The 14,744-nt window shown below is 49.7% G+C and overlaps 1 protein-coding gene across 1 annotated transcript in view; it reads right to left on the reverse strand.

Annotated features, from left to right (window-relative positions):
* The window catches only part of MEIOSIN (meiosis initiator), a 63,983-nt gene that overhangs the window by 19,544 nt on the left and 29,695 nt on the right, over nucleotides 1–14,744 (reverse strand). The window contains exon 3 of the mRNA XM_040442314.1: nucleotides 2,291–2,384. Within this exon, the coding sequence (XP_040298248.1) occupies nucleotides 2,291–2,384 (94 nt within the window). The remainder of the gene's footprint in view (nucleotides 1–2,290; nucleotides 2,385–14,744) is intronic.

The following is a 14,744-nucleotide window of genomic DNA, read 5'->3' on the forward strand; positions in this document are numbered from 1 at the left end:
CACACCACCATCTCCAGGCACGCCCCGTCCCCCGACACTCCTCCTCCTCACACGCCCCGTCTCCTGACACTCCTCCTCCTCACACGCCCAGTCTCCTGACACTCCTCCTCCTCACACGCCCCGTCCCCCGACCCTCCTCCTCCTTATACCCCCCGTCCCCCGACACTCCACCTCCTCACACGCCCCGTCCCCTGACACTCCTCCTTCTCACACGCCCCGTCTCCAGACACTCCTCCTCCTCATACGCCCCGTCCCCTGACACTCCTCCTCCTCCTCACACGCCCCGTCCCCTGACACTCCTCCTCACACGCCCCGTCCCCTGACACTCCTCCTCACACGCCCCGTCCCCTGACACTCCTCCTCACACGCCCCGTCCCCTGACACTCCTCCTCACACGCCCCGTCCCCTGACACTCCTCCTCACACGCCCCGTCCCCTGACACTCCTCCTCACACGCCCCGTCCCCTGACACTCCTCCTCACACGCCCCGTCCCCTGACACTCCTCCTCCTCCTCACACGCCCCGTCCCCTGACACTCCTCCTCCTCCTCACACGCCCCGTCCCCTGACACTCCTCCTCCTCCTCACACTCCCCGTCCCCCGACACTCCTCCTCCTCACACGCCCCTTCCCCTGACACTCCTCCTCCTCCTCACACGCCCCTTCCCCTGACACTCCTCCTCCTCACACGCCCCTTCCCCTGACACTCCTCCTCCTCACACGCCCCTTCCCCTGACACTCCTCCTCCTCACACGCCCCTTCCCCTGACACTCCTCCTCCTCACACGCCCCTTCCCCTGACACTCCTCCTCCTCACACGCCCCGTCCCCTGACACTCCTCCTCCTCACACGCCCCGTCCCCTGACACTCCTCCTCCTCACACGCCCCTTCCCCTGACACTCCTCCTCCTCACACGCCCCGTCCCCTGACACTCCTCCTCCTCACACGCCCCTTCCCCTGACACTCCTCCTCCTCACACGCCCCGTCCCCTGACACTCCTCCTCCTCACACGCCCCGTCCCCTGACACTCCTCCTCCTCACACGCCCCTTCCCCTGACACCACTCCTCCTCACACGCCCCTTCCCCTGACACCACTCCTCCTCACACGCCCCTTCCCCTGACACTCCTCCTCCTCACACGCCCCGTTCCCTGACACTCCTCCTCCTTACACGCCCCGTCCCCTGACACTCCTCCTCCTTACACGCCCCGTTCCCTGACACTCCTCCTTCTTACACGCCCCGTTCCCTGACACTCCTCCTCCTTACACGCCCCGTCCCCTGACACTCCTCCTCCTTACACGCCCCGTCCCCTGACACTCCTCCTCCTTACACGCCCCGTCCCCTGACACTCCTCCTCCTTACACGCCCCGTCCCCTGACACTCCTCCTCCTTACACGCCCCGTCCCCTGACACTCCTCCTCCTTACACGCCCCGTCCCCTGACACTCCTCCTCCTTACACGCCCCGTCCCCTGACACTCCTCCTCCTCCTTACAAACATAACCGTGTCTCCTGCTACTGCTCCAGGGGCGGACTGGAAACTTAAAGAGGACCTTTCACCAGAAGAAAGTATCTAAACTGACTATACAGACGTGTAGAGCGGCGCCCAGGGATCCCCCTGCACTTACTGTTCTCCCCGGGCGCCGCTCCGTTCTCTCGGTATAGCCTCCGGTATCTTCATAGTTAGGCTCCACCCAGGGGAACCTGCCGCGGTCTCCTTCTCCTAGGCTGTAGCGCTGGCCAATCGCAGCGCTCAGCTCATAGTCTGGCTACAGCATAGGAGAAGGAGACCGCGGCAGGTTCCCCTGGGTGGAGCCTAACTATGAAGATACCGGAGGCTACCCCGGGAGAACGGAGCGGCGCCCGGGGAGAACAGTAAGTGCAGGGGGATCCCTGGGCGCCGCTCTACACGTCTGTATAGTCAGTTTAGATACTTTATTCTGGTGAAAGGTCCTCTTTAAAGTGACCCTGGAAAAAATACTAAAAGTGGTTCCATTTTGGGTCCAAATTGATGGCCGGCAGGGCCAGCAATACCATATTGTGGTGCATTATACCGCCCCAACAGAGCCAAATACCACAGTCCATCACATAATACTGCCAGCAACACAACATACATGCCCAAAAACTTCCACTGGCCGGCTGTGAGGAGGGTCCAGGCGGCCCCCCGGGAAATTTCCCTGTAAGGTCTTTGGCCAATCCGCCCCTGTACTGCTCACTGTATACCTTCACCCCATCTCCTGGTAAATCCCCCTGTATACACTCACCCCCATATACTATTACCCCCCGTACATACTTACCCTGGTGACCTATAGGTGGGGGCAGTCTGCTTTGTGTCTCTTCAATCCTGTGCTGCAGGAACTGGATGTAGGAGATGACATGGAGCAGCAGCCGCTAAGATGTACAATACAAAACATATACATCACATACAAAGCGCCAAGAACCTACAGACATTAAATACATACCCAAGACCCTATACATTATATATACACATCACCGGGACCCTAAACATTATATATACACATCACCCTGGACCCTATACATTATATATACACATCACCGGGACCCTATACATTATATATATATATATATATATATACACACACACATCACCAGGACCCTATATATTATATATACACATCACCAGGACCCTATACATTATATATACACATCCCCAGGACCCTATACATTATATATACACATCACCAGGACCCTATATATTATATATACACATCACCTGGACCCTATACATTATATACACACATCACCTGGACCCTATACATTATATATACACATCACCTGGACCCTATACATTATATATACACATCACCAGGACCCTATACATTATATACACACATCACCTGGACCCTATACATTATATACACACATCACCTGGACCCTATACATTATATATACACATCACCAGGACCCTATACATTATATATACACACATCACCAGGACCCTATACATTATATACACACATCACCTGGACCCTATACATTATATATACACATCACCTGGACCCTATACATTATATATACACATCACCTGGACCCTATACATTATATATACAATCACCTGGACCCTATACATTATATATACACATCACCTGGACCCTATACATTATATATACACATCACCTGGACCCTATACATTATATATACACATCACCTGGACCCTATACATTATATATACAATCACCTGGACCCTATACATTATATATACAATCACCTGGACCCTATACATTATATATACAATCACCTGGACCCTATACATTATATATACACATCACCAGGACCCTATACATTATATACACACATCACCTGGACCCTATACATTATCTATACACATCACCTGGACCCTATACATTATCTATACACATCACCTGGACCCTATACATTATATACACACACACATCACCCGGACCCTATACATTATATACACACAGATCACCAGGACCCTATACATTATATATACACATCACCTGGACCCTATACATTATATATACACATCACCTGGACCCTATACATTATATATACACATCACCAGGACCCTATACATTATATACACAAATCACCTGGACCCTATACATTATATATACACATCACCTGGACCCTATACATTATCTATACACATCACCTGGACCCTATACATTATATATACACATCACCTGGACCCTATACATTATCTATACACATCACCTGGACCCTATACATTATATATACAATCACCTGGACCCTATACATTACCTATACACATCACCTGGACCCTATACATTATATATACATATCACCTGGACCCTATACATTATATATACACACATCACCTGGACCCTATACATTATCTATACACATCACCAGGACCCTATACATTATATATACACATCACCAGGACCCTATACATTATATATACACATCACCAGGACCCTATACATTATATATACACACATCACCTGGACCCTATACATTATATATACACATCACCTGGACCCCATACATTATATATACACATCACCAGGACCCTATACATTATATATACACATCACCTGGACCCTATACATTATATATACACATCACCTGGACCCTATACATTATATATACACATCACCAGGACCCTATACATTATATATACACATCACCTGGACCCTATACATTATATATACACATCACCAGGACCTATACATTATATATACACATCACCAGGACCCTATACATTATATAAGCCCAACACATTTGAATCCAGAGGAAAAAACTGGCTGGTTTTGAGAGCTCCATTTAGGGCTCTTTCACACTTGCGTTCTTGTCTTCCGGCATAGAGTTCCGTCGTCGGGGCTCTATGCCGGAAGAATCCTGATCAGGATTATCCTAATGCATTCTGAATGGAGAGAAATCCGTTCAGGATGCATCAGGACGTCTTCAGTTCCGGAACGGAACGTTTTTTGGCCGGAGAAAATACCGCAGCATTGAAAGGCATTGATCCGGATCCGGCCTTAAGCTAAACGTCGTTTCGGCGCATTGCCGGAGCCGACATTTAGCTTTTTCTGAATGGTTACCATGGCTGCCGGGACGCTAAAGTCCTGGCAGCCATGGTAAAGTGTAGTGGGGAGCGGGGAGCAGTATACTTACCGTCCGTGCGGCTCCCCGGGCGCTCCAGAGTGACGTCAGGGCGCCCCAAGCGCATGGATCATGTGATTACATGGATCACGTCATCCATGCGCATGGGGCGCTCTGACGTCATTCTGGAGCGCCCCGGGAGCCGCACGGACTGTAAGTATACTGCTCCCCCGCTCCCTGCTCCTACTATGGCAACCAGGACTTTAATAGCGTCCTGGGTGCCATAGTAACACTGAACGCATTTTGAAGACGGTTCCGTCTTCAAATGCTTTCAGTACACTTGCGTTTTTCCGGATCCGGAGTGTAATTCCGGCAAGTGGAGAACACGCCGGATCCGGACAACGCAAGTGTGAAAGAGGCCTTATATAAGCAGGCATATAACGCAACATCGCGCATCGCGTGTTTGTATAAGTGTGTGACTTTAGATCAAGTGACTTGAGATTCAGGGACTGCAGTGTAACGGTATCAGCTGTTGGTGACGTCCTTCACCCGTGGTCAGCGTGGCGCTGTAGAGCAGCTCCAGAGACTTCCAAGGCCGGGTTGCGATTCCCAGTAGCTGTGCAGCTCTTACAAGAGCTAGTAGAGATATAGCTGTTCTCTACAACACCAGACGAGGCCGCGAGTTCAGGGTAAGAAGAACAACATTTATTGGGGCCACCCTTGGCCTTATATACAAGTCTCCATGGAAGGGGCCCTCCCCCGTGGACCTGATGGAGAACTGTGTGACAACCACACAGACCAATGGAAATAATCACACAATCCGGGACAGTCCCACACAATGTCTCCCCCCGCACTGGGAGATAATCAGGTTAGACACTGTAGGTAACCTAATCATCTCCAGACAGTAAAACCACATTGTGTATAAAGACCCCCATACAGGACGTACAATGTCTCCCCCCTGACTGGGAGATAATCAGGTTAGACACTGTAGTAACCTAATCATCTCCAGACAGTAAAATCACATTGTGTATGAAGACCCCCATACAGGACGTACAATGTCTCCCCCCGCACTGGGAGATAATCAGGTTAGACACTGTAGGTAACCTAATCATCTCCAGACAGTAAAATCACATTGTGTATAAAGACCCCCATACAGGACGTACAATGTCTCCCCCCGGACTGGGAGATAATCAGGTCAGACACTGTAGTAACCTAATCATCTCCAGACAGTAAAATCACATTGTGTATGAAGACCCCCAGACAGGACGTACAATGTCTCCCCCCTGACTGCGAGATAATCAGGTTAGACACTGTAGGTAACCTAATCATCTCCAGACAGTAAAACCACACTGTGTATAAAGACCCCCATACAGGACGTACAATATTTCCCCCCTGACTGGGAGATAAGGAGATTTTTGTGAAACTCACCTGTAAAATCTTTTTCTCGTCTTTTCCATTGGGGGACACAGACCATGGGGTATAGCTTGAGGTATTAGTAGGAGGGACACTATGCAAATGAAAGAGCTCCTCCTCCTCGGGCTATACCCCCCGACTCCACCAGGAGGAACTCAGGCGTTGCACAAGCAGTAGGAGAAGGAGCAAGAAAAAATTATGGAAACCATCGGACCAAGCCATAAGGTCCAACCATAAGCAAAAACTGAATTGAAGACCCCTCCTGCAACAGACAGAATGGGTGGGAGCTGTGTCCCCCAATGGAAAAGACGAGAAAAAGATTTTACAGGTGAGTTTCACAAAAATCTCCTTTTCTCGTGCTTTTTTTCATTGGGGGACACAGACCATGGGACGTCCTAAAGCAGTCCATGGGGTGGGAAAAAATCTCAGCACCGCCAGGAGGAACGTCCAACGGTCAAACAGGAACCACAGCCTGTAAAACCCTGCGGTCAAAGACAGCATCAGGGATGCAGCTGATAAAACTTCGTAAAGGAACGTAAGGACAACCAGGTGGCCGCCTTACGCAGCTTAGACGCAGAGGCACGATTGCGCCTTGCCCAGGAAGCCTTCACCACCCTAGTGGCGTGAGCAGCATTTCGTGCCGGGGGAACCCTAACACGAGCGCGACAACAGCAGAGCGGATCCATCGCGCCACAGTGACCTTGGAGGCCGCCAGACCCCCACGAGGTCCCTCAGAAACCACAAGGAGGAATCAGAACTGCGGACGTAAGTGGTAGCCGTGAGATAAACTTCCAAGGCCTGGACGACAGCCAGGGAGTGTAGAGCGCGTTCCCTGGAGTTTGCCGGAGAAGGGCAAAAGGAGGGCAGGACAAGATCCTTGCTAAAGGTGGAAAGAAGAGACCACCTCGGGCAAAAAGGAGGGAACCGGACGGAACACAACCGTAACCTGGAGAAAAACTAGAAAGGGGCTCCTGGCGGGAAAGAGCGGCCAGCTCCGACACCCGTCTGATGGGAGATGTGGCCACAAGGAAGACCACTCTCCAGGAGAGAAAGGTCAGGGAGACCTCTCTCAGAGGTTCAAAAGGGGCCATCTGCAGAGCGCGCAGGACCAAATTGAGATCTCAAGGAGGCAAAAGGGGAACATACGGGAACCGAATGTGCCACCCTCTGAAGAAAAAACTTCACAGGACCCATAAGAGCAAGGGACCCTTGAAAAAGGACGGCAGCGCCGAAACCTGACCCTTCAGGGAACTCAGCGACAGTCCCATCTCAAGTCCGGACTGAAGAAAAGACAGCACCATCGGGATGGAAAAGCGAGGGGAGGGAACCCCGAGTTCTCACAAAAAGTCATGAAGGCCTACTAGGTACGATAGTAATCCGGAAGGAAGCCGGCTTCCCCTGATCATGATTCTAACCACCGAATCCGAGAATCCCCTCTTCTTCAGGATGGCGGTTTCAACAGCCACGCCGTTAAACGAAAAGACCGTAGATTCCGGAGGAAGAGAGGACCCCGAGACAGTAGAACCTCCCTGTCGGGAAGAAGCCATGGGGCATCCGCCAGCATCCGAGCCACGTCCGAGAACCATGCGCGGTTAGGTCAATCTGGGGTGATGAGGACGGTCGAATCCCATCCACCGCAATCTTGCGTAGACCCCTCGACAGAAGAGAAGCGGAAGGAAGACATAGAGGAGGCTGAAGACTTGCCACGGAGACACCAGCGCATCCACCCCATACGCCTTCGGACCTCGGGCGGGAGCCGGAGACCTGGGAGCTTGTTGTTGAACCTATGACGACATCAGATCCACATCCGGACGGCACCACCTGCCACGCACGTCATCGCAGACACCCGGATGCAGAGACCCTCGCCTGGCTCCACCTTGTTTCGACTTAGAAAGTCCGCAGCCCAGATGCCTATTCCCGGAAGGAATACTGCTGGCCACACCGGAACGTGCGACTCTGCCCACAGCAGAATTTTTTATTTTATTTATTTATTTTTTACTTCCCGCATCACTGTCCGGCTGCGGTCGCACCTTGATGGCTGAAGTAATTCACTCTCAGCTCAAGGATGTTGATAGGGAAAACTATTCCGTCGCCGACCAAACCCCCAGAATCGAGTGGGACCGGAGAACGCCGCCCCAGCCAGAGGCAGGCATCAGTGGTCCAGGAAAAGAACGGGAGTAACGATCTTCCCGCCATCAGGTTCTGTAGAAAAAAACAGCAGCCACCTGCAGATGTAAGCATACAGACCACGAGAGGTCTCGCATCCAAAAATATCCCCAGAAGGAGAGCTTCAGGGACGGGAGGAGAAGGATCGTGGAAGTCGATCAACCATCCGAGCTGTTTAATTTGAACAGTGATCCGGACGCCAAGAAATGTCAAAGGCGCTAGGATCATGGTACAGACCCTAGGGGCAGTCGCTATCCCGAAAGGGAAAAAAATACATAGAGTCGGCCACCCATGGCAAGCGCAGGAATCGTTGTGAGATTCTGTGATCGGGCCATGCGGACAGGCGTCCTGGAAGTCTACGGACGCGAGGAATTACCCTGAAGAAGAGAAACAATAACGGAGCGGAGGGATACCAATTGAAACCTCCTTATCCGGAGGAAAAAATTTGAGCAGCTTCGGATCCAGGGTCGGACGCACCGACCCCTCCTTCCTTGGAACGATGAACAGGTCTGAAAAGAAACCAGTGCCCTGTTCCTCTGGAGAAACCGGGGTAATAATACCCCTGGTCCAGAAGAGAAGAAACTGCCATCCAGAGATCCGAGGCGCGGAACGGATCCCCCGAAACGCTGGATGTAAACTATCTTGTAACCAGACGTTACAATTCTTAGAGCCCAGGAGTTCCTGAACATGAGCCCTCCAAACCTGTGGAAGTAGCAGGGAGGCCGACTGCGTCCTTGGACACCATGACGGCTGGGGCTTGAAGGGGGGAGGTTCCTGCGGGAGTCCTGTAGCCCCCCCCAGCGGCGGGGCAGCGAAAGGACTGGTACTGGAACCGGAGGACCCGGTTCGAAAAGGACGTTAGGACGTAGGTGTGGAATGTAAGAGTTCTTGCCCCCAGATAGCGGTAGGGAAGAACTCGTCCAGCTGAGCCCTAAAAAACCTGGAACCCTCAAAGGGGAGGTTAGTAAGGGGACACTTGGAGAAGCGTCAGCGTCCCACACTATTAACCCAACCTCTCTGTGCAGAATGACCGAGAGGGCTGCAATGCGGGTAAAGAGGGAATCAATGCCCATGGAAGCCTCGCAAAGGAATTTGGAAGACTGAGACACCTGGAGAACCAAATCCGGTGTGTCAATAGACGCATCATGTTCCGCCAGGTTCAGGTGGTGGCGCTGCAACCACACTTGGGGAGAACACTGACCTAACAAGCCCGCCAGAGATAAATGGCTCTTGAGAGAGAATCTAGGCGCCTGTCCAGAACGTCCTGCAGAGAGGAGCCGGTAAGGACAGGGAAGGCAGTGATCCAGGACACTGGGGGATCCACCCTAGGGGAGAAGACCAGCCCTCCACACTGCTCAGTCGTAAAAGGAGGATCCTGTCCCAGGTTCTGGGTAGGACCGCGGAAATTCCTCATGGATAGGAAAAAATGCGGCAACCTATGGCTTCTTGGACAGAAAACCAAAAAAAAAGGGGGGAACTCCCGCGTAGAGGAGAATCCCCTTGGAGATTACAGGTGTCACGGACAGCCGCTACTAAGTCCGCCAAACGTGGGGAGCTTAGGCGGAGGGACCCGCTCCATGACCTCGTCCGAGCCGGACAATCTCCCTTCAGACCTGCGCTCCTTAGGGGGGGGGGGGGGGGGGGAGAGTCGTCTGAACACACCTCTAGACGAGGGGGGAAAACGGAGTCATCCAAGATGGATGCTACCGCTCACGCTGCCTCTTATTAGTCAAGCGACCTCAGTGGGAACCACTGCGGGGAGACGGAGTGGTAGGGGCCACTGGATTGGCAACTGCTATACGTTCCAAAAAGGACATGGCTGCCTTGGCGACTCAGGCCAAATCAGCGGCCGCGCAGGACCTGGCAGATGCCCAGGCGGGTATCGCCAGCTCTGCTTGGACAGAAATAAGCATTTTTGAAAGTGGTTTGAACTCGGAAAGCCTGGACTGGGGCAACAGCCTTATCACTGAGATACCAGCTTGCCCAGGGCCAGGGCAGGAGGCACAAACACCAGTGGTCTAACAGGACCCCATTGGAGCCTGAGAAGGTGACTAGGCTTAGGCATGATAACAACTATGCAAGAATCTACAGTTGCAGTTAGAGAAAAGAAACCTTAAAAGTGTCTTCTGGGAATCGAACTAGAGATTGTTCACATCAGAAGCAAGGCATTTATACACACACATACACAGCTAGACAGCTGTTCAGAGAGAAGCAGATTGAATAGGGTTAAGATCCCATACCACACATACCCTTGTGGACCAGTATGGTGCTGCACATGAAAAAAGAAATGGTAAAATGACACAGCCCATTTAGGCTGACACCCTTAATCCATGTTCAGAGAGAAGCAGGGGAGCGGATTGGAGCGTGGGAACCTTTGTAGCAGATGGAGGAAGATGCCGGAGCGAAGCGCTAGGCTCCGCCCCCCGGCTGCGTTAGGCTCCGCCCCCCGGCCGCATCATAGAAGCGCGAAAAAATCGCGCGCTCCACTCCCTGTGCTTCCTGAAAACATGTCCCCCAGTGCCGAACACAGCAAAGTGGGGGTTAACAAGGAACGCCTGCCTGCAGTTGCAGCCCAAAATCCTTGTTCTGTCCAAGGTTAGCTGGCGCCGCCAGGGAAAAGTCATGCCTCATAAAGGGGGAGCAGAGAGTCCCAGCAGGGAGATAAGCCAGCATAGTGCCTCCATGCCCCAGAACCCCCGGACAGAGAACATCCTCAGTTCACCCAGGCGGCCCATAGACATAAGACAGGGAGGGGAGGGGAAGCAGAGCGATTGCAGTTATACTTATCTGCTCCTGCAGTCTTCTCCCTCCGTTCAGGACCAGCAGGGCTCACCTCTTCAGACGTCTGACTCCAGGAGTGCAGTGCTCTGGGAGGAGGGCACCAGCAGATGACCCAGGAGCTGGTGAGATGCCGGAGCTAACAGGTCGAGCCCGGTTCCACTTATCTTCTTGGGGGGAAATGGAGGCAGCCAGGCAACGTCCCAAAGACGGCGGCGGGCACTCCACGGGGGACCAGGAAGGCGCCATGCCGACCTGTGTCCCCATCTAGAATAAAAATAACAAAAAGGAGTAGAATCAGAGAGTGTCAACCTCCTTCACCAGACACTAAGCAAAGACTGAGTTCCTCCTGGTGGAGTCGGGGGGTATAGCCCGAGGAGGAGGAGCTCTTTCATTTGCATAGTGTCCCTCCTACTAATACCTCAAGCTATACCCCATGGTCTGTGTCCCCCAATGGAAAAAAGCACGAGAAAATCAGGTTAGACACTGTAGTAACCTAATCATCTCCAGACAGTAAAACCACATTGTGTATAAAGACCCCCATACAGGACATACAATGTCTCCCCCGGACTGGGAAATAATCAGGTTAGACACTGTAGTAACCCAATCATCTCCAGACAGTAAAACCACATTGTGTATAAAGACCCCCATGCAGGACGTACAATGTCTCCCCCCGCACTGGGAGATAATCAGGTTAGACACTGTAGTAACCTAATCATCTCCAGACAGTAAAACCACACTGTGTATAAAGACCCCATACAGGACGTACAATGTCTCCCCCCCTGACTGGGAGATAATCAGGTTAGACACTGTAGTAACCTAATCATCTCCAGACAGTAAAACCACATTGTGTATAAAGACCCCCCATACAGGACCTACAATGTCTCCCCCCTGACTGGGAGATAATCAGGTTAGACACTGTAGTAACCTAATCATCTCCAGACAGTAAAACCCCATTGTGTATAAAGACCCCCATACAGGACGTACAATGTCTCCACCTGACTGGGAGATAATCAGGTTAGACACTGTAGTAACCTAATCATCTCCAGACAGTAAAACCACACTGTATATAAAGACCCCCATACAGGACGTACAATGTCTCCCCCCTGACTGGGAGATAATCAGGTTAGACACTGTAGTAACCTAATCATCTCCAGACAGTAAAACCCCATTGTGTATAAAGACCCCCATACAGGACGTACAATGTCTCCACCTGACTGGGAGATAATCAGGTTAGACACTGTAGTAACCTAATCATCTCCAGACAGTAAAACCACATTGTGTATAAAGACCCCCATACAGGACGTACAATGTCTCCCCCCTGACTGGGAGATAATCAGGTTAGACACTGTAGTAACCTAATCATATCCAGACAGTAAAACCACACTGTGTATAAAGACCCCCATACAGGACGTACAATGTCTCCCCCCGGACTGGGAGATAATCAGGTTAGACACTGTAGTAACCTAATCATCTCCAGACAGTAAAACCCCATTGTGTATAAAGACCCCCATACAGGACGTACAATGTCTCCCCACTGACTGGGAGATAATCAGGTTAGACACTGTAGTAACATAATCATCTCCAGACAGTAAAACCACATTGTGTATAAAGACCCTCATACAGGACATACAATGTCTCCCCCCTGACTGGAAGATAATCAGGTTAGACACTGTAGTAACATAATCATCTCCAGACAGTAAAACCACATTGTGTATAAAGACCCCCATACAGGACATACAATGTCTCCCCCCTGACTGGGAGATAATCAGGTTAGACACTGTAGTAACATAATCATCTCCAGACAGTAAAACCACATTTTTTAAAACGCATTAAAAAGTACCCAAAATCCACAATATTCCAACAGACAAACCGAGGGCTTCTGCTACATGTTCTGCTACATGCTACATGCAGTAAATCAGTTTCTTAGTCAGGGGAATGTCAGCTCCAGTAAGAAGGGGATCAGGAGAGCAGGGCAGACGGGTGCTGGTAGTGGGACACTCCATTATTAGGGCACAGATAGGGCGACCTGTCACAAAGACCGGGATCGTCCGACGCTGTGTTGTCTTCCTGGCGCTCGAGTTCGACACATGGCGGATTGGGTTGACAGATTACTGGGAGGGGCTGGAGAAGACCCAGCGGTCATGGTCCGTATCGGAACCAATGACAAAGTTAGAGAAAGGTGGAGCGTCCTTAAAAATGATTTAGGTCACAAGCTCAGGGCAAGGACCTCAAAGGTAGGATTTTCCGAAATACTGCAGGTGCCATGAGCCAGTATACACATCACCAGGACCCTATACATTATATATACACCCCACCAGGACCCTATACATTATATATACACATCACCAGGACCCTATACATTATATATACACATCACCAGGACCCTATACATTATATATATATATATATATATATATACACACACATCACCAGGACCCTATACATTATATATACACATCACCTGGACCCTATACATTATATATACACATCACCAGGACCCTATACATTATATATACACATCACCAGGACCCTATACATTATATATACACATCACCTGGACCCTATACATTAAATATACACATCACCAGGACCCTATACATTATACATACACATCACCTGGACCCTATACATTATACATACACATCACCAGGACCCTATACATTATATATACATACACATCACCTGGACCCTATACATTATATATACACATCACCAGGACCCTATACATTATATATACACATCACCTGGACCCTATACATTATATATACATACACATCACCTGGACCCTATACATTATACATACACATCACCAGGACCCTATACATTATATATACACATCACCTGGACCCTATACATTATACATACACATCACCAGGACCCTATACATTATATATACACATCCCCTGGACCCTATACATTATATATACACATCACCTGGACCCTATACATTATACATACACATCACCAGGACCCTATACATTATATATACATACACATCACCTGGACCCTATACATTATACATACACATCACCAGGACCCTATACATTATATATACACACATCACCTGGACCCTATACATTATATATATACATACACATCACCTGGACCCTATACATTATACATACACATCACCAGGACCCTATACATTATATATACACATCACCTGGACCCTATACATTATATATACACATCACCTGGACCCTATACATTATATATACACATCACCTGGACCCTATACATTATATATACACATCACCTGGACCCTATACATTATATATATACACACATCACCTGGACCCTATACATTATATATACAATCACCTGGACCCTATACATTATACATACACATCACCAGGACCCTATACATTATATATACACACATCACCTGGACCCTATACATTATATATATACATACACATCACCTGGACCCTATACATTATACATACACATCACCAGGACCCTATACATTATATATACACATCACCTGGACCCTATACATTATATATACACATCACCTGGACCCTATACATTATATATACACATCACCTGGACCCTATACATTATATATACACATCACCTGGACCCTATACATTATATATATACACACATCACCTGGACCCTATACATTATATATACAATCACCTGGACCCTATACATTATATATACACATCACCTGGACCCTATACATTATATATACACATCACCTGGACCCTATACATTATCTATACACATCACCTGGACCCTATACATTATATATGCACATCACCTGGACCCTATACATTATCTATACACATCACTTGGACCCTATACATTATATATACACATCACCAGGACCCTATA

Source organism: Bufo bufo, chromosome 8 (assembly GCF_905171765.1).
Source record: "Bufo bufo chromosome 8, aBufBuf1.1, whole genome shotgun sequence".
In the NCBI taxonomy this organism is placed as follows: Eukaryota; Metazoa; Chordata; class Amphibia; order Anura; family Bufonidae; genus Bufo; species Bufo bufo.